General features: G+C 31.5%; 1 protein-coding gene across 1 annotated transcript in view; it reads right to left on the bottom strand.

Annotated features, from left to right (window-relative positions):
- Positions 1 to 16,234: 16,234 nt before the first annotated feature.
- LOC149410695 (uncharacterized) overlaps positions 16,235 to 21,223 on the bottom strand; it is a 28,842-nt gene continuing 23,853 nt past the window's right edge. The window contains exons 14-20 of the mRNA XM_089648316.1: positions 20,454 to 20,587; positions 20,224 to 20,360; positions 19,886 to 20,033; positions 19,244 to 19,348; positions 19,027 to 19,147; positions 17,449 to 17,670; positions 16,235 to 16,344 (exon numbers count right to left, since the gene is read on the bottom strand). Of these exons, the coding sequence (XP_089504442.1) occupies positions 16,235 to 16,344; positions 17,449 to 17,670; positions 19,027 to 19,147; positions 19,244 to 19,348; positions 19,886 to 20,033; positions 20,224 to 20,360; positions 20,454 to 20,587 (977 nt within the window). The remainder of the gene's footprint in view (positions 16,345 to 17,448; positions 17,671 to 19,026; positions 19,148 to 19,243; positions 19,349 to 19,885; positions 20,034 to 20,223; positions 20,361 to 20,453; positions 20,588 to 21,223) is intronic.

A 21,223-nucleotide genomic window follows, 5' to 3' on the forward strand; every position in this document is an offset into this window, starting at 1 on the left:
AATCAATCTTAACAATAATTAACATGACAAAACCCGAGCTAGAAATGCCTAGTAAATGTAAAGTTGAAGCTGCTGTGAATGAAAGAAATAAAGGTTATGACCAAGAAATGTTTTGTTGTTTTTACCAAGCCCAGAAGTAGAAATTACCAGCGTGAAACATTTAGTTTTACAAATAATGACATTCAACTAAGTCCATGCTAATAATGTAATAATTGCGATGTATAGTTCAAGACAACAGAGAAATATAAAATATTATCGTTGTTGGAAATAAATTGTAAGAGTCCTTAAAAATATTGTAATATTTATGCTAAAGAAAAAAGAATTGTACTTAGATAGCAAAATTTATGTCTAGAGACAAGATGAAATATATTAAGAAATAAGAAAAGTTAAAGTGCGATCAAAAACTAACAGCCAGTGTCCATTTAAAAAAATTGTGTACTATGCAAAAGCAAAAATAATTTTTGAAAACATTAAACCACTATGTTTTTCTTAAAATGTTTTCAAACTTATTTGGTTAATGTATAGATTTTTTAATGTAATACAAGAAGTTTTGCGGTAAACAGTAGTAACTTTGAGGGGTGTTTCTATGATATGATGCAAGCATAAAAGAAACATAACATATTCCAATTTTATAAGATATTTTCAGGGAAAATGTTTCTAATACAGCTATTTATTTCGAAAGTTCACCTTCTAACTCAAATGTCGTTTTTGTGGTTAAAATAAAATCCAAAGTTTTTATTTTTAAAAGTCCGCCGAACGATCGAAATCTGGCGGGGTACGCGTGACGTCATTCGTACGTCGGTCTAGAGTAAAGTCAATCCCACTCGGGTCGAATATTTTAAATATTTTATAAGATTTTTAATTTGTATACTGTATAGCAAGACTTCACAACGCAACTTTGCACTAAATTGTCCGCATTTTAATGCACGCGGCCGACCAATCACAGAGCGTTTAAGTCTCTGACGGTTTTAACAATTGTTTAATGTCGATCTATTAATTCTTCGTGTAAATGTGATAAAATTTATATATTCAGAGTCATGGTTTGTTGATCTATTTGAATATAATATTTGTCTTAACCCATAACATTTTTCAACCAAGTTCCTTATTGTTTAAATGACCAACATCTCGTATTATTGTTTGCTTTCAGTTTCTGCGGATTCAGATCAGACAAATTTGTGGGACTTTACCATTCTTTACTCCCGACATATTAATCGAGGTGATTTCAACCTTATATTACAGATTTTTAGAAGTAAAAACTGCATTTCGAAAAGTTATTTATCATTTCTTATCACATCTCAAAGTTACTGCATTTTTAACCGGATACTTCGTTTATGCGAAATATTAATTTGCTTTAGTAAGCCTGTAAACTGTAAACTGTAACATTTAATTGTTTACATTATTATATATTACGCAAAACACTTATTTTTAAGCTGATTTTTTTGTCAAATTTCGCAATGGGCAACCTACGCAATTTAAGTATTTCGTAATTTTTTACGACTCGGCGAACGCAACTTAGCTTCTAGAACTTTATAAAAAAAAATTAATGCTAATATTAAGTTCTGCGAAAATTTTTGTTTTTATTCTTGTAACGGCTGTTGCTTTATTAACCTGGTGTAACATTTACAAATCAAATAAAAATATGGTAGCGATGAAAAGAAAACATATAAATAAGTGTTCTCAATATGGCTAACTACAGTTTGATTATGGTCTTGAACGCCTAAGCAGCTGTCACAATAATAAAAACTTAAATACTCGCAGACCTTTATATGTAATATCACTATTCAATTTGGTTCCCTTTAAATTAAAAAAAAATGAATTAAATGGATGAAACAAAATAACGATAAATTAAAATCTAAAACTTACGACTGTATTATTGCTTCGAATTATTGCGTATCAGTGTATATATTATATTATATCTGCATATAATTGGTTGTGCTACAAGCTTTGTGACTCGATATAAATGGTTTTAATTAGGAAGTTGCTTTATTTTATACAGGAAAAGACAAATATTCGAGGAAGGTGTTAAATATATCGACTACGCACTAGCGAGTAAATGCTTGAAAGAGTATTACGAAATCTGTGTTTCAATCTAAGGTTAATGCCCATTTCAATAGATTTAAGGCGATATAATACTCTAATTTTGGTTGGCACTCACATTTTAATTGTTTCTGATGAACGTATTACTAAAATCTAAAATGTTTCTAGAGGGATACCTGCGGATGTAAGTTATTTATATTTAAGATTAATAAAAACAGGACATTACCATTTAAATATTTTATGTAAAACGGTTTGAAAATTCTCTAAAGTTTTTCAACTATATAGTTAGCGGTGAGTACCAAATTTCATTTTTTTTATACGATGTTTTAGTAACTTTCCGAGTGATCCCTCTAGAAACATTTAAAATTTTAGTAATACGTTCATCAGAAATAAGTAAAATAAATCGATTTTCTAGGCCTGCTAAGGCAAAGTCGACTGTAGGTCCATCCATTACGCCGGGCGCGCCCGAATAATATTTTTACACGACTTCATTACTTACGTCGTTAAAATTCCCACTTCATTTTAGAGATTTGATAAGAGGAATTCAACCAATACAACAGGGCCGCGCGTCTCATTTTTATGCACGGCTGCATCACTTAACGTCGGTAAATTATGGATTTATTTTAGGGTATTATCTCGTCTTACGAAAACCAGATATGCTACCATAACATAAAATTTTCTATCGATTTTTTGATTAATTGCTTGTAATTTACACCTTAAAGCAATAAATTTAATATATAAATCGATAGAAAAATGTACGTTTTCTGCTGTTATTTATTTTTTTAGCAATTTGTGGCTCGATCGAATATTAGAATTCGTAAGGCTTTTTAAAAGGTTTGGTCGCCAGTGTGGAGGGCCGTAGTAAAGTTGTTTTTTTCCAATAGGCTTAAAGATTAATCTGTGCTACCTTTATAATATTACTATGTAAAGATATTTTATAATGATAAAATCGTATTATGATAATAAAGTATTATGATAACCTTGTATTGTGAAAACATCATATTAGATAATATTGTATTCTGATAATGGTAATTGATATTCTGGTAATTTCTTACTATGATAATATCTTATTTTGATAATATCGTATTGGTGATAATTTCGTATTATGATAACATTGTATTATGAAAACCTCATTTTAGATATAATATCGTATTCTGATAATTTCTAATTACGGTAATATCGTATTTTAATAATATCGAATTTCGATAATTCCTAATTTCGATACTATCGTTTTATGATAATTCGTATTGTGAAAATATCATTTTACATAATATCGTATTTTGATAATATCGTATTATGACAATTTCGTATTATGATAATATTGTGTTGTTATAATAAAGTATTATAATCTCGTATTATGATAATATCGTATTATGAGAATTTCGCATTACGATCATATCCTATTATGAGAATATCGCATTACGATAACATCGTCTTTTGATAATATCGTGTTATGATAATATCGTATTAAAACGTTACACCTCGAGACTGAGTGTACACAGGGATTGGCACTTGATGCGAAATATCGATGGACCTAATATAGGAGACATGTATAAGCAAAATAGATCACGTGAACTGAGAATATTACCAATTCTCAACATCAGTTACTAAAATTTATTAAAACTCGTAATGTTTTAAACATAACACCTCCAATATCGCTTTGCAGCCATACATGTGAACTGTCCATTTTTCTAGGGATTTCGGAAAACGAAGAAATTTCCATCAATAAAAAAATAAATGAACTTTCTATTACTTACCACTTTAGTTTCAGTATATTTTCGATAGGTTTTCTGAACCACGTCTCCTTCGTCAGGGTTAAATATATACCAACTTTAATAATGTGCTTTTCTGAATCTGTTAACCACATAATTTCAAAGAACCACAGTTTTGATAAAGATACATGGACCGGGTATTCATCACATTAATAGCACAGCATAAAGAAAACTAAAACAATACTCACCAAAATGCATCGGATGGTTACTCCTCCACCCCAACATTGGCATCTAATAATTCAGCACCATAATTTGTTAATAACGTAAAGTTAGCATATATAATATATAATTATACGTTAAAACACTACTAAACTACATTTTTGACAAAAAAATAAATTTCAACATACACAAAATAACACTTACAGACCAGTTAGACAAGCGTACAAAGAAAACATAAAAAACTCCGACAGAAAATTCAAGCTTTGGACAAAGACACTACCAATACCATGCTATAAAAGCTTTCAACAGTGTAAAACTTGAAATTAAAATTGAGGAAAATAAAAATAAATTCACACAAAAAATTACAAAATGGATTAAAGAACAAAAAAGATAATATTACCAAAATGTCATAGCATAAAATAAAAATAAAACCTACACGTTACACACAAAACCAATATAAACACACATTACTCACTAACACACAAGATTATATTTTAAATGTAAGCACGAGCAAGCCACCCAGTGAAGCCAACATTACTGGAAAACTTTGAAATGTAAAAAATATTGTACCAAATAAAATAAAAAAATAATAATAATAATTCTTTGGTTACAGCTTAGTTAGAGGGATTCCCGTTTATTCTATTTCCAAGTATTATACGCAACTGGGAATAAATCCAAAATATGTTATATATTATGTTAACCTGACGAAGGAAAGGTAGTTCAGAAAAAATAATTAAACTGCAGAGTGTTACACTAAATAAGGATATTTCTTTTATTTTTATCTGTTCTTATGATTTTTTATGGTCTTAGCCACCATTATAATAATTGTCATCAGATTAATATTATAACGATAATCTAAGTTTAGATTCCTTCAGTTTATTGTTTAACTGGGTACAGAGATTAAGATGAGATGAAACTAATTCATGGGTTTTTATACTACCATAATATATCTGTCTCGCTCTACAGTCTACACTGACCGAGTCAAACACCTAACTTTATTGTCCCATATTTATAATGGATAACACCAGTGGCATACAATCTTCTATGTTTTGTATTTATATCTCGCATCAATTTTAGTCTGAGATAGCAAAAAGGCCATACTACATTCAAGGCATTCTATGTATAGATTTTAAGACGAACCGAATAACTCCAAACGTAGGAAATAATAACATAATAATTCTATTGAAAATGGAATTTACCAGTACTACGAATTGACTTTAGAGGTTCGATATTATAGTGTACATATCTCTAAATGTTACTTTTTTATACTTTTAGATAGAAAATATATTATTCTAAAATAACGTAATGAAGTAAATAATACGCTTTTGTAATAAATTATAAAAAATACATATACGAAGTGTTGCACTTAAAAAACACCGATAAAAGAATAAGATGAAGAAAAAAAATATTTAAGAAATAAAGACAAATAATTTTGTTTCATTTATATTTATTCTAATAAATGTGCCATTTAGTAATAAAGCATATATAATATATTTGATGTATGTAGATATCTATCGATTCTTTTAAATACTGCGATATACAGTCGCTGGCCAGTCAAACCATTTAATTAGAAATGTGTCTATGAAATTATACATATATACTAGGTATAGGAAAATATTTTAGTAACTACCAAAGTGTAGATATTTTATACTATGTTAGAAGTACCTACTCAGACTTAAGGCGTTAGTAAAATTATCAGAAATCGTCAAAAATTGCAAAAGAAATTATCAATACCAAAATACAAATACCTGGTACGACAAATTTTATGATACTTAATCTAACATTAAAAACACTGCCAAACCTACAACCTATTCACTCTATTAATAATAGCATTTACTTTTTATTCACATTTTAGAAATTTCTACACCTTTTTTACTAAAAATCAAGCACCTTAGAATGAAAAATGATAAACAAACCAGGTATAATAAACAATTAATGTAGAATAAATGTCCCATGATTAAGAATTCTCAAACAACCACTACAGAAACTTTGAAGTGATTAAAAATCCTCAGGTATAACCTTACGAATTGTCTAATGATTTCCAAACCTCAAATAAACATTATAGAAATGTATATTTATTTGCCTGCAGAATTGTGTAATGGTTGTAATCATCAATCAACCACTGTAGAATTGTCAATTGATTAATATCAATCACCACAGAATTGTGATTGACAGACACAACTATAGAAATATATAATTATTGTAATCCTCAACTAACCACTACCGAATTGTTTCATGATTAAAAATTCTCAAAAAATCGCCATATAAATGTTTAATGATCAACAATGACTATAGAATTTTGTAATCCTTTGTTTGTGATCATCAATCAACCACTATGGAAATATTGATTAATAATTTCCGAACCTCAAATAATCATTACAGAAATGTGTGATGATACAATGCCTGCAGAATTGCGTAATGATTGTAATCATCAATCAACAACTGTTGAATTGTTAAATGATTAATATCAATCACAATAAAATTATGATTAACAGACAACTATATAAATATATGATATTATTAATGATTAACAATGACTATAGAATTTCGCAATGTTTTGATCCTCAATCAACCACTATACAAATATTGTTTAGTGATTAAGGCGATGCCATACGTAGTAATGCAAAATCATGTGTTTTTGGTTTGAAAATTTGGTCGCCTAGAAATGTTTCAGATGCTTTAATTAAATACTGCGAGTAGAATACATTTTGGCCTTTGAAATAATCCAGTATTTTTTAGATAAGTCTTTTTATAAGCCCAGAAAAAAATAGTGTAAAGGCCTATGAAAACTGCTTTAAAGTTCAAAATCTCCTACTTACGAACCCTTTTTGGGTTATGATTTTTTTGTATAATGTGGAAAATTAAGTTATTTATAAAATACGAAAAAAAATAAATATTTATGCCTGAACATCCACAAAATAAAATAAAAGGCACTTTTTGGCCATGTTTTTTTCTTGAATAAATTAAAACAGGCGGATGGTGTTAAGCGGGAATTTAAACCTTATCGCCATCTACGTAAGGGTTGTTATTGATAGCGACTCAATTTAAAATATTACACGTCGTAGTGCATCGCCTTAATCAATCATAAATTGTTTAGTGATGAACAATCCTCAATCAATCACTATAGAGTTGTTTACTAAGTAAATTTTTGTTCAACCGCGTACAATCAATGTTTTTAAATTCATTATGGTAAGTCTCTTAATCAAACATGTTATGTGGAATTAATCATATTCACATGACACATTCAATTAAAACTTATTTTACACAATATTTTGGTTAAATTTGTTTTGCAAAACAACAACTATTTAAGTTTATGCCCATTTCGTTGACAAGATAATTTTGTTATTTCGTTGCTGTCAGAATAATTCTGTTCGCTGTCAAAATAATTCTGTAATAATTTTGTTTGCTGTCAGAATAATCCTGTTATAAGTAAATTTGATACTTTGTTGGAATGTTTTTGTCTGGAATTTATTATGTATAAATCTTTATAATTACTTCGGTATGAGGTTTTCGTAAAAAAATGCATTAAAAAGCTAAAATATTGCATTTAAAACATTATTTGTTAAAAAATATATTGTTTTGAGATTAACTAACTTTTGTGACGATATTTTTCTTCGTGTACCTGAGGAATGACACTGGTAGTGAAAGGGTCAAATATCACTATGAATTACGAACTACGCCAGTGTCCTATATTTTAACACCATGGAGAGTAGTTGTTTTTAAAATGGAATAATCCTCCTATTTCACTATTTATAATCTGTCAAAAACCGAGTCGAAATAATGGTTAAAAAAAATTGTAATTACAAATTATTTACAAGACTTGATATGTAAATCCGTCTTTTTTAGCCTTAGATGCTTAGTGCCTGTGTTTTATTGTGTAATACAAATTATTATGTATAAATAATATACGTAACGTTAACATTATAAGAAAAGTAATTTAATATAAAAAAAATAGTTTGTAAGTCAATGTGTTAAAAAATGCTTCTTAAGCACAGTTTAAATGGGCCGGAATCCTGCTCAGATTCTTACATAAAAAAAGGTTTCTGACAAAGGCTTCAATTGAGGCACTACTGCGTACTAATATCTCGTGAAAACTTGTTTCACTATTAGAACGCGATAAGCGGTGCAAGTAGACCAGATTCGGTAGTTTTAATTCGGATAGTTGGATGTCAGTTGGAGGTAAAAAAAAATCGAAACCTATTTTTCTCATCTAAATATACTATGTCAATGGTTTCTGACCTTTTTTGGAAACATCGTTGTAATTATTTACTGTTTTAAGGAGTCCAATTGTTCAATATGATATCCAACTAAACAGATTTTATATACTCGAGATTCTGAACAATTTAATGGCCCGTATAAATTGAGCTTTTAGATGATTAACAGATAGGAAAAATATTTTAAGAAAAGTGTAGGTATCTCTTTATAATAAAGAGTGTCAAAAAAAATCTTACACATTTATCAGAATGAAAGATCGCTGTCTGCTTTGAATCTAATTCTTCAATGATCATAACTGATAACCCGGATACTTGACGTTAAAACAAAGCTAAAGGAAATTAATAACAATTTAATTTTTAAAAAAACTGTATTAAAATACATTTTTATTACCTAAGTGGTTTTTGAGAAAAAACATCATAGAGCTTTTTAATTTAAAAAATATATACAGGGTGTATCGGCACGTACCCGACAAACTTTAACCAGCTATTCCTTAGCATATTTGTAGTAAAGAATCTTATGTGCACTTTGCTGTCCGGTAACGTTTTTTTTTAATAAAAAATTATTATTCATATTTTCACCACCGTTTTATCCTTTGTCAAAGTTTGAAAACCCATCTGACAATATTTTATTCGAATTCCATTGAATAATGCACGTGTGTACCTATATTGGCGCACTTTTACAATCACAACGAAATGGCACGGCACCATTCGTCTCATTTTTAACTATTATTATTTAGTGTGTGCGAAAGAGCGAAGACGCTTTTCGACATACTTGCTTATAACAGCTGTTGAACATGAAAAGCAAAGCCAATGACAGTGATGTAGTGTGGAAATTTTATTTTTTTTGTTTTTAATTGAAAAAAAAATGCTACCGGACAGCAAAGTGCCCATAACATTTTTAACTCCAAATGTGCTAAGGAATAGCTGGTTAAAGTTTGTCGGGTTAGTGCCGATACACCCTGTATATAAATATATATTATTATTAATAAATATATATACTCTAAGTTAGTGTGATTCACTGAAAATCAGCTAATGTAACATTGACATGAGTTTATTGTCAATCAGCGCAATTTTGTTTATTTTTACATTTGAAAGGTACCCGTTAAACGCGTAAATAATTAGAATACAAGTTGAATGATTGGCTTTAGAATTGGAAATTTCTCGCCCTCATTAAAAAAAATCATACATCTGAATTTTAATATAGAGACATCTAAACTGATTACAGTTCTATATAGCCAATAAATTCACCTACATTTGACTGTTTTTCCTATATTTTTAGGAATTGTAAAAATAATAATAAAAAATCGTAAAAGCGCGAATTCTGTGAATCAAAAATGGCATATTGTGGCTTGCGGTCACTCAAGACGTTTTGCAAACTTGGCATAATATGCCGACAATCACTCGAGTGGTTCTACTGCTCGTTTGCAGGTAACGCTAATTTAAATTCAAATACAGGGTTTTCCAATAAGAGGTGTTATTTCGAATAGCCCGCTATTTCGGTAGATGTCACTTTTAAAGCTGTCATTTTTTGACATTTGACAAGTACAAACTACGTCATTAAAATGGAACGATACACGCTTCAACAACGCATTGAAATTATTAAAATTCACTTGAGTGAATCAAATGCAAATCATCTTGAGTGATTAGGCCCATTTCCACCTCGGTGGCTTCGTCAACAAGCAAAACTGTCGCATTTGGGGCTCGGAAAACCCAAGAGTTATTGTTGAAAAGTCTCTCTATCTTCAACGTGTGACTGTTTGGTGCGGTTTATGGTCCGGCGAAGTCATTAGACCTTACTTTTTCGAAAATGGGGCTGGAGTAACAGTTACAGTGAATGGATCGCTATCGAGAGATGATTAATGATTTTTTATGGCAAAAAAATTCAACAAAACGGCGCTACGTGCCACACAAGCAACGAAACCATTGATATTTTACGATTGAATATCAAAATAACACCTTTTATTGGAAAACCCTGTACAATATTGAATTGAATCACCGTATATGCCTTTTTGAAAGAATTGTGTTTTTATTATTCATATTCATATTGAGTATGTACGGGCGCTAACAAACAATTGATCTTAATATTTTAAAGCATAACGTTCTTAAAGTGTTTTTTTTCAAAATAAATTAAATTAGCGCCATCTATGAAAGGGCACTTTTTAATTGATTTTAAATGTTCCCCTAAGTCAACCAATAATTTTTTTTTAAACTACATTAAGTAGAGTTAGTCTTCAGCTCAAATATTATATTTTTACAGAGCTAGTCAGGATGTCACCGACGTTCGTCTTCTTCCTTCTTACGCATCTTGTTTGAAAATTAAAATCACAGAAGATACTAGAACAATGACGTCAAGTATGATTTCCTGCTGGGACTAGTATAAGTGATTTACATGTATTGGTTTTTCAGTATTTTTTTTATTAATGTATGTATTTTTCTAAGTGAGGCCCCGTTTATACTACAAGAATTCGGGTTCAATGTTTTAGGCTATTATTTGTGCGTAGCTGAGGTATTTCTTTCGGAAACTGGGATGCGCATGACTTGAAAAACAAAACTTTGTTTAACGCCAAGTGGAAAGCTTTTAAAATTTAGCAGAACTCTTTTTATTTTTTTCGTTTTAGGAAAGATCAGTGTTAGGATAAAGTATATGAAGTTGAATTAGAAGGACATTTGATTTAATGCACACAAGATATTCGAATCGAGATGTTGAAAAGCGTTAATACGCGCATTTTGAAAATAATTTCTTTTTCATTGAATCGGTTGGTTAATAAAGGTAATTTTTTATGGTTGTTTCTTAAATTTGTGCCATATGTCGAAATAAAAACTGGAACAGATGTGTTAACTCTTTTTTCTATTTGTAATGTTCAATAATATATACCAAGATATCTTAAAACTTTCGTAATGATAAACTATGGACAAATTTTTAAAAATCGTTTTAAGAAGTTTGTTGATGACTAATCAGATGACGTCATAATAGTCTAGCAATCTTTTAACATTTGCATATGATAAAATGACATCGACAGTGTTAGAACTATTATTTTTTTTTGAACTGGAGTTCTTTGTTGGCGAAATTTTATTTGCCATAGTAATAGGTAATCAATTTATATAAAGGCGAGCGTCAAAAATCTACAGTGTTATTCCGACATTGATGAAATTTTGTACACTTGATCTTTAATACAAGAGGAAAGTCACTATCTATATAATATTTCGAAAAACACTCCGTAACGCCGGGGATTTCGGCTTGTACGAAATCAGTTCAGTTCAGAGTGAAGTAATAATAATTATTATGGAGATGTGCTGTAAAAAACGTAAACGTATTAAAATTGTTCATAATATTAAAGGTGGGTTGTTTCAGAGAATTTGAACAATTCATCAAATTTGATGAAAGTCCTGTGAAGGTTCTACTCAAGTTATGTTATTATTTCAGTTTTGTGAAACAACTGGTCAATAATGATATGATAACAGAATTTGAAGAGAACCTTCACAGAACTCTGATTATTATTATTGTAAAAAAGATTTAAGATGGACATGGGTAGTAAATGTGAAATTGTTTTTAATTTGAAGTGAAGTTCCTTTTTTATTAGTGCATATTCTTTAACTTTTTTCACCAACCAGTTCAATGAAAAACGAAATTTGTTAATTTTATTTAATATATAATAAGCTTTTTGGAATTAATGTCGCGTAATATAATTTTGAAAGTGCTGAAACATTTTCTTTTGAACTATTTCTTAGTGAGATGATGATATTAATACATAATTTACTGGTGCCATCTTAAATTTATAAAGTTAGCTTTTTCTCCTACTATGGATCTTGTCACCGTGAGGGTAGGCAGAACGAAAGCTTTGATTCTTGTAAAATTATAATTTTTATTACACAGCACGCTTTTTGAGATTCCTTACACAGTTTACCTCAAACATATTATAATTAACTTGATGTTATGTATAGTTGGTTAGGTACATAGATAGAAATTGAATCTTAAATTGCGGGAACGACAACTGTCTAAATTCGAACAAATTATGTTATTTAGTTTTTCTTTGTTTTCAGATAGTTTATGTTTCAGAGAATATTCCTGAGCCAGATAAGCGTATATTATCCAGTATTATCTATTGATATACCTGTGTGTATTAATCTACATAACTATTACAAGCTCGCGGAATTTAATTTTCAATATTTTTCTGCTTCCCCTCACCACTTCCTCCAGCCTCACAACAAACATCAGATTACGCAGTTCCAGTGGCTACGGACAGTTGGGACTCTTGTGCGGTTATCACATAAATAAATCACCTGCGTCATCTAATCACATAGATTTCCATTCTTCTTCTTTCGTATGGTGGGGGGTCAGAGGGGGACATCTAGATCTGCGAGCCATTTTAGGGCCTCAGGCGTCGCCATGTGAACCTCATCAATCCCGCCGGGGAATGAATGGAGCGGGCATTCGTTGACCACATGTTCGGTAGTCTGCACCGCACCACATTCATACATCGCCGACTCTTTAAGGCCCCATCTGTGCATCATGTGGGCCCAGCGGCTATGGGAGCACCGTAACCTATTGATGGCGGACCAGGTTTTGCGAGGCAGTGAGAACCCAGGCTGTCTCTCGGTGGGGTCCTGTATGAGATGGGCATTTCCCACGTTGGCCGTTTGCCACTCAAGTTTCCACCTATCTTCTGGGGTGAGAGGTAGTCGGAGGAGCCTCTCTCCTTCCGTCCAGAAGGGCTTTCGGGACTTTAAGCGGCATGCCGGGTGGGAGACGACATCTTCGTGTAGAGGTATTGCGCTTTTATTGTATTTTATTTTACTGTCCCTGAATATTGAGGGAACCTCTCGATCAAAGGTGGATAGATTTCCATTAAGGTTCCAGTTCAATGGCGCCCATCGCAAGACTCACACAATTCGTATTGCATTCCGCGACATTTGTAAAACTGTTTTTTTTTGTGTCCCTTTATTATGATTAAATCGGATAAGAAACGTCTGGATTTATATGGTAACAGATATAATTTTAATCTTATTTACGTGGATGTCATTTTAACACACTTTTTAAAAGATTTCCTGTATATTTGTCGTTGCCGCTCTGCTTGATTGAATGTTTGTGTTCTTAGCGGAATATCAACAACTTTGTGTCTGGCCAATATTTGGTCGCATGTCCAATTTATTCTGAATAATTACATTTAACCTTCAAATATTTGTATGTGTATCTAATGTTTTAACAAAAACCATGAATAAAGTAACTGTTCTATTATTTACAATGTGTTTATTTATTAAAATTAAACAAAGTACAATTTTTTTTAAATTAGTTTTATAAAAGGTATTTTTCTTTTACTACAATTTTTGAACACCTAAAATATTGTTGACAATAAAACATTTAAAAATAATTAAATTCTAACAAACATATATCTACGTGGAAAAATGAGTAAAAAATGTTAAAATAAAACCAATCCACTACTAACAGCGTTTTACTAACGGCATGTCCATTTCTCGCAGGGTTATGCAGAGAAGATGAAACACCACAAAATTCAAAACTGTTTTGGCACGCATTCCTTTTGCCCACAATCATACAGAAATGGGTACTTTTCTATTAGTTCTGCTCTTGATTATATGATCACACTAAGTCTATCTGGGGCGTCCATAATGTCTACCTTCTTCCTTCAATTGAATTGCACGAATATAATAGTAAATTGACAATTAAATTAACATAACACGATTTATAAAGATATAACAAGGAGACGTGTAGATGTACCAAAATGTGTAACAAAAATACAACTGAGGTGAAAAATTAAAAAAAAAAACATTGTTGCCGGATTTAAAAGAGTTAAAAGTCTTTTTTTATTAGTACCAACTCGAAATAAAACATTTACAGTTTTTATACAATATGTAACAAAAACACGATTTGACTGTTGTAAAGTGTTTTTTTTAGTAAGGCTGTAAAATATTAAAATTAAAATTAAAAGTAAATGTACATTGTACTATTGGTAATAGAACTAAAAATATATTATCTTTTATGTATTATTTATAAAACTACTTTCATTCTACTTATAAGGTGGTGTAAAAATCGTTGACGTTCTCTTTGTACACCGTGTTCCACGCCAGTAACGCGAAACTTTGACATGAATTTTCATTTTTTTTTTTTTTTTCTTTTTTAACCCAATAACAATATTATTGAATATATAAAAAAAAAATAAAATGGAGTTCTACAAATTAAACTTGATTACAATAAATAAAAAATAATTAAAATTTTGCAATAAACGTTAACGTAGCGCCTGAATAATGAAAAAAGGAATCATAAATTTATTATTTTGTGTGGTTTATAAAGCGTTCATATAAATATACCTTTATAAGTATCATTTTTCTTACTCGCTCAGATGTTCTATTTAAGATTAACGATTTGTGAGGGTGGCCAATTTGTTGTACACAAGTACACCATACAAGTACGTGTATTAGATACACTGGAGAATATTTATTACAATTGTTTTTTTTTTGTGATTATGCAATTTGGTAGCCAACACCTCTGCCATAGGTCACCCCAAGTGGTTCGCTCCGTTTGGCGAGTTAGCAGGGGTGCCCGGGTTCATCGGGTGAAGTTTGTTCAGGATGCGCGAGCCCAACAGCTGCGTGGCGTGCTAGATCGGGAGAGGCTGGTTTGGGGTGACCCTTTGACCACTCCAACTGATTTCTCTGCCAGTTACACACCTAACTGCCAAACATAAATGTTGGCATTAAAAATTCATCGCGGTCTGCTAATATCGCTTTCATCGGCAACTCAAACTAATTTTTTTTTTTTTATTTGACCGATGAATCTGGATAACTACTGAGTCAGAAATATGTATATATTCTCACAGCTGACACATAAATGACGGTACGTAGCTCAAAACATCTAGAAAAAAATGCCACCAACACCGTTAGATATAAGGTTTTATGCAAAAGTCAACATCCAGAAGAAAACGTATAAAAATCAAATATAAAATAAATGTACCTGTTTGTATCGCAATCATGACCGGAACACAATACTCACACTGTGACACATTTTGACACAGAATGTCGGAGTATTTCCGCTTATAATAAAATGCAAATATTTGGAATATTTTTGAACGTATCCGAAAACGAAAAACTGTTTTTGAAAAAAACGCTTTCAAAAATTATTTTTAGAAATAAACAAAAATTTCTTAAAATATAAAAACTTGGATGCAAACATAAAAAGTGGCGCACCTTACGTTTATTGTAACTGCACTTACCAATAATAAAAAATGTATTAAAACACGTATTTTATTAGACAAATGTATTACCAACATTTCTGCCACCTCACTTTTTTGTTGTTTCATATAAAAATAAATCGTTAAGGCGATGCACTACGTCGTGTAATATTTTAAATTGAGCCGCTATCAATAACAACCCTTACGTAGATGGCGATGGTTTGAATTCCCGCTTAACACCATCCGCCTGTTTTGATTTATGCAAGAAAAAAACATTGCCAAAAAGTGCCTTTTATTTTATTTTGTGGATGTTCAGACTTAAATATTTAATTTTTTTTTCGATCATTTTATAAATAATTTAATTTTCCACATTATGCAATAAATCATAACCGAAAATGGGTTCGTAAGTAGGAGATTTTGAACATTAAAGCAGTTTTCACAGGTATACATTATTTTTTTCTGGGCTTATAAAAAGACTTATCTAAAAAATGCTCGATTATTTCAAAGGCCAAGATATATTCTACTACCAGTATTTAATTAAAGCATCTGAAACATTTCTAGGCGACCAAATTTTCAAACCAAAAACACATGATTTTGCATTACTACGTATGGCATCGCCTTAAGTTTAATTTTTAAATTGCGTTTAGAATCTTTGGTTTCATAGATTTGTACTTTTTAATTCTTCTGTGGTTAACTTCTAGATTTGGTCTATAAGCGTGGTGTTTTGTCTTTCTAATTCCGTTTAGATTATATTTCTCACCGTGACAATAAGGGAGATACAACGATTGCTATTAGACCATTGTTCCCAAAAGCGAACAAATTAGTATGAAAGGTTAAAAAAATCATCACGTCATTCTTTTTTGTTTCTTCAAACTGACTCATCAAATAGATATTTCATAATCTCTTTCCTTAGCTCACGATTGGGTGTGACGATATTGTTCAAGAGTGGTTGGTTTGTCATTGGGGAGACGTATTTACCTGAAAGATAAAATAAATTAGCATTCAGAATTTCTACAAAATACCTACTGCACAATTTGTTTATGTATTAAAAGCTGTACCCCGCCACGCGTTTCTTTAGCCAGTCTATCTGTGTAGATAGAGAAACAATAGCGCGTGTTTTGCTTTTACGTCTAGCAGATGGCGTTGTTTAAAAAAAACTGTTACAGGTGATATAGGTGAATAAAAAATACACGCTTATCAGAATGCTACGTTGTGTCAAAGTTTTAAATCAATCGGCTTAGATCTTTCTGCGATTCAAAGATTTTGAACGAATATTTACATTTTTATTTTATATAGATTTATTTATTCAAAAAACAGTTTTTAACATAAAAAACATACTCTGCACATCTCACTAGGGCATTCCTGTATCAAGATGTGCAGCTTTACAATTACATCATTTGAAAAATACATATATGTATACTTAATATAATAATAACATTAAATTTAAACCCAAAAAAGAAAAGTTAATGACACATAAGATAATTGTAAAATATATATTTTACTGCCATCTATCGACACAAGTCATAAACTTTAAAGGATCCTATAGTTCACATTATTAATTTGTTAGTGCCATCTAACGGAAAATTATCACACTAAATAACTCCATTGGACATTTAAATTAGATTACTTATAGAATCAAACAGTGACAAAACAGAACAGTATGACAAAGAATAGGTTTGTTTGGGTTAGGTTAGATTTGTTTTTTTTCGATGTTCACTTTTGTCACAGTTATGTTTTGTAATGGAACCGATTCTAGGTTACATAATTATAAAGTACATTGTAGGAACTGCTTGTAAGTCAGTAACCTCATATTTTTTTCGTAAATGGCACCCTGTTCTCATAGTATTTTTAGGTGTTCTGTATGAATTTAACAATCAGATTTCACACAAATGCGGTTTGTTTATTAGGCTCTGCCACACGTACACTTTGGAGCGGTTGTAATACACACCGCTTCAGGCAGCCGCGCAGAAAAGTCACTGGACTGTGCTCTTTTCTGCGCGGCGGCGCGGCGTGGAGTGGCGCGTGGTACCGCCGCTCCGAAGTGTACGTGTAGAAGAGCCTATTGATTACAGCATTGTTTACCTCCACTCAAAAACCACTCATTAATGGCTTTCTTCTCGTAAGTGAAGCCATCCGCACATTTGACGGGCTCCAGCATGAGGCAGTGCGTGATAGGGCACAGCATATGGTGCTCCGGGGCCCGAGCCCCCATCCCTGCAAGCCCTCTGGAAGGTGACAGCGAGGCGCTCAGGCGCAACCAGCGAAGTTCCTGCGCCATGGTGTGCGCCGGGGAGTTGTTGGGGTCTGGAAAAAGACAAGAAGTAAAGTCGTAAATAATAATACATTAAAACCATAATGTCATGAAATCGTGAAAACGTAAAATCGTAAAATTGTCAAGTCGTAAAATTTTATAATCTCAAAATCATAAAATCGTTTAATTGTAAAATCGTATTATCATAAAATCTTAAAATTGTTAAATCGTATAATCGTAAAAACTTGTAAATTGTAAAATCATACTATCGTATCTAAATATAATCTATACTAAAATCGTAAAAACGTTAAATCGTAAAATGGTAAAATCGCAAAATCATAAAATCATAAAATTGTAAAATCGTTTTATCATAAAATCTTAAAACTGTAAAATCGTATAATCGTAAAATCTTAAAATTGCAAAATCATGCTATCGTAAAACCTTAAAATCGTAAATTCGTAAAAACGTAAAATGGTAAAATCTTAAAATCGTAAATTCTCAAAATCGAAAAATCATAAATTCGTAAAATTGTAAAACCGTATTATGACAAAATCTTAAAATTGTAAAATCGTAAAACCGTATTATGACAAAATCTTAAAATTGTAAAATCGTAAAATCTTAAAATTGTAAAATCGTAGTATCGTAAAATCTTAAAATAGTAAAATTGTAAAACCATATTATGACAAAATCATAAAATTGTAAAATCTTAAAATCTTAAAATTCTAAAATCGTAGTATCGTAAAATCTTAAAATCGTAAAAACGTAAAAACGTTAAATCGTAAAAACGTAAAATCGTGAAATCGTTAAATTTTTAAGTCGTTGAATCCTTAAATTGTTAAATCATTCCATTGTTAAAGAGGTATATTAATTAGGTAAAGTTGTTCGTCAGAAACCAGTAAGTAAAAATAGGAATAAAATAGAAAGCAAATACAAATTGTTCAGCTTCTCAATTAAATTTGGTGCCTTCTTTGTATTTTACTAATGTGTCAAGTTGGCATCACGACACCATTACCTGTTGTGATGTCTTTCATACTTCGGAACCATTCAAATTCTAGTGTGCGCGCGCATCGCTCGCTCGCCCAAGCGCTACCTGTCGTAAAATGCAATAACTATCTTAACTGACACACTACACCTATCACATCACACAATACAAATACTTGTTTGGGTCTTGAATGAGCAGTAAGTTACAAGACAATGATTAAGATCAAACTAAAAACTACTTTTGGTATTCAATAAAATATTTCAACGGGGTTGCTTTAGTGGTTGGAATCATCGACGGTGGGTTGTCTAGACTTGTCATTGATTTTATAACTACATAAGTCTGTTCCGCGTGGTTGATGATCAATCACAGTAATGATGTTTAAAAAACAACTTAGAAAGCCTTGGAACCTTTTCAGTGATTTTATTACCTGCTTCTATAATTATTTGTAAAATCTCTTCTGCAGCTGGAATCGATTCCCTTCCTTTGAGGTTTCTGGTCAGAAGTTTTACACTGATCATTCTCATCAAGGCATTTGTTTCTTCCTGGTCCTGTGGAATAATGCGTATATCAATTTTCAATTCAACCAAATTATTTTGAAGGCATTTATAAGTTTTGTATCTTCTACTTATTAGTACAGTACTTACAGCAGGGTAAAGATCTTTTAGCCATTCGAGCACCTCTTCACTAGACCACTCCATAGGGTTTTTGTTTGATGACATAATGAGTTGACCAGGATCCGACTCAAATACCTGTAAATACAAAACATTATGTTCAATATTATTTATTTTTAAAAGATTATTCTTCTGTCATGTGATGAGAGGTCAGATAATCTAGATCTAGAGACTCGGTAGTCACCCAGAGAATCTCACCAATTTTGCTGGCGAATGAATGGAGTATATTCGATGACTTCGTATTTAATAGTCTACAACGCACTACATTCACACATTGCTGACTCTTTAAGGCCCCACCTGTGTATCATGCGGGGACGACGACTGTGAAAGCATCTTTCTCTATAGATTATAATGATTAGATCACTTGACTGCCATATGCCAGGACCCCAAACATCATCAAGATAGATATAATGACGAATTAGCAGAAGTAACGCAGAGAAGACTATGTGAAGAAAGATTAACAGGGCTCAACAGGGAAAAAACATTTGAAGATTGGGAACGAGTGACTAAAGACCAGATACAACGGACTACTTTTTAAAATGAAGCCAAATGGCACCCTGGGGCATGCTCTTAACTTCGATAATATCATTTGAAAGAACTTATAATTTGATGTACCAAATGCCTCGGCAGTTTCCAAATACATAGTTGACCAGACAGGCAGCCAGTGGCCAGCAAAGCGCCACGGGGTCCAAAAGAAGAAGTAGCCACTAAGGATTCATGCTCCAGTACGTAAAGGCACTGCCCAGGGTATATTGACCAAATCCTGAAAAAAAAACTCTAATGAAAAACTCTAAATGTAAAAATCCCAATGACAGTACTCAAACTTCACTGAAAGTCAGAACGTCCACGATTACTAATTAAAAAAATAATGGAAAATATTAAAATGAATCCTGATTTTTGGTTAACCAACACAATGATTGGATGAAACATCACTAACACTAAAATATACAGACCTTGCTTGTTTATCAGTTGAAGTAGTGCAGATAAGATCCGATCTATTGGATGGGAATCTGACACTTGTAACACTGCTGCCATGTCCCGCCAAAATCCTCCACTCCGAAACGCTTATATTGTTGTGGGGGCTACAAGCCTGGAAAAATGGCTGTTACAACATTAAAGACAACAAATTCTTTAGTTTTTCTATAAAAGATTCGTTTCATTATATATCAATAATGAGTCATACCTTGGGAATGAGAATCTTCCAGATTTTGGCCAGACAATCATTACCACAAGTCGCCAACAGATGGCAGGTCTTGTCTTCTGGAGTTTGTAGGGGCAACTCTTCGGGTGTTGGAGCAAAATCAATTCCTTGAACACCTGAAAACATTATTTTGCAAGAGAAAAATGTTACTATTGTTATAAAAGCACGTGGCAGATTAATGGAGTCCAACGTTAACTTTTTAGCATTTACCCGTTAACCGCAAGAGTCACGAAAATGTAAGTAAAGGCGTATATGTAAATAAGGTCGAGAATCTTTTGCTAATGGAGTTTATGGAGGCGCTTATTTTAAGGCGAAGCTTAATGTCAAATCACTATTTTGATTAATCTTTATAACGAATTGGTGTACATTATGAATACCAAAAAATATGCTTTAGATAAATTGAAGGTTTTCCTATCGTTTCGCTTGAGTAGAATACAAATAAAAAAATTAATTACTTAATCAAAAATATAAATGTGAACTACAAAAAATAGTATTATTTCGATAGAAATGTATGAACGCATAACGGACATAACTTTTTAAAAATACTGTATTATAGCTAAGATTATCTGTGACAGTTTCGTTTGATTAAGTTTTTTGCTTTCTTATAAAATTATTTACAAAATAAATAAAAACAAGTTTTGTGCTTGAAATCGAACGTTTCTAGACTAAGTTTGTCAAGTGATCTTAATGCCTATTACCTACAATATAAGGTATACCAAGAATATACACATTTTTGGCTTGTAGCTTCCTCT

This window comes from Hesperophylax consimilis, chromosome 27 (assembly GCF_061612785.1).
Source record: "Hesperophylax consimilis isolate HC1 chromosome 27, BYU_Hcon_1.0, whole genome shotgun sequence".
Classification (NCBI taxonomy): Eukaryota; Metazoa; Arthropoda; class Insecta; order Trichoptera; family Limnephilidae; genus Hesperophylax; species Hesperophylax consimilis.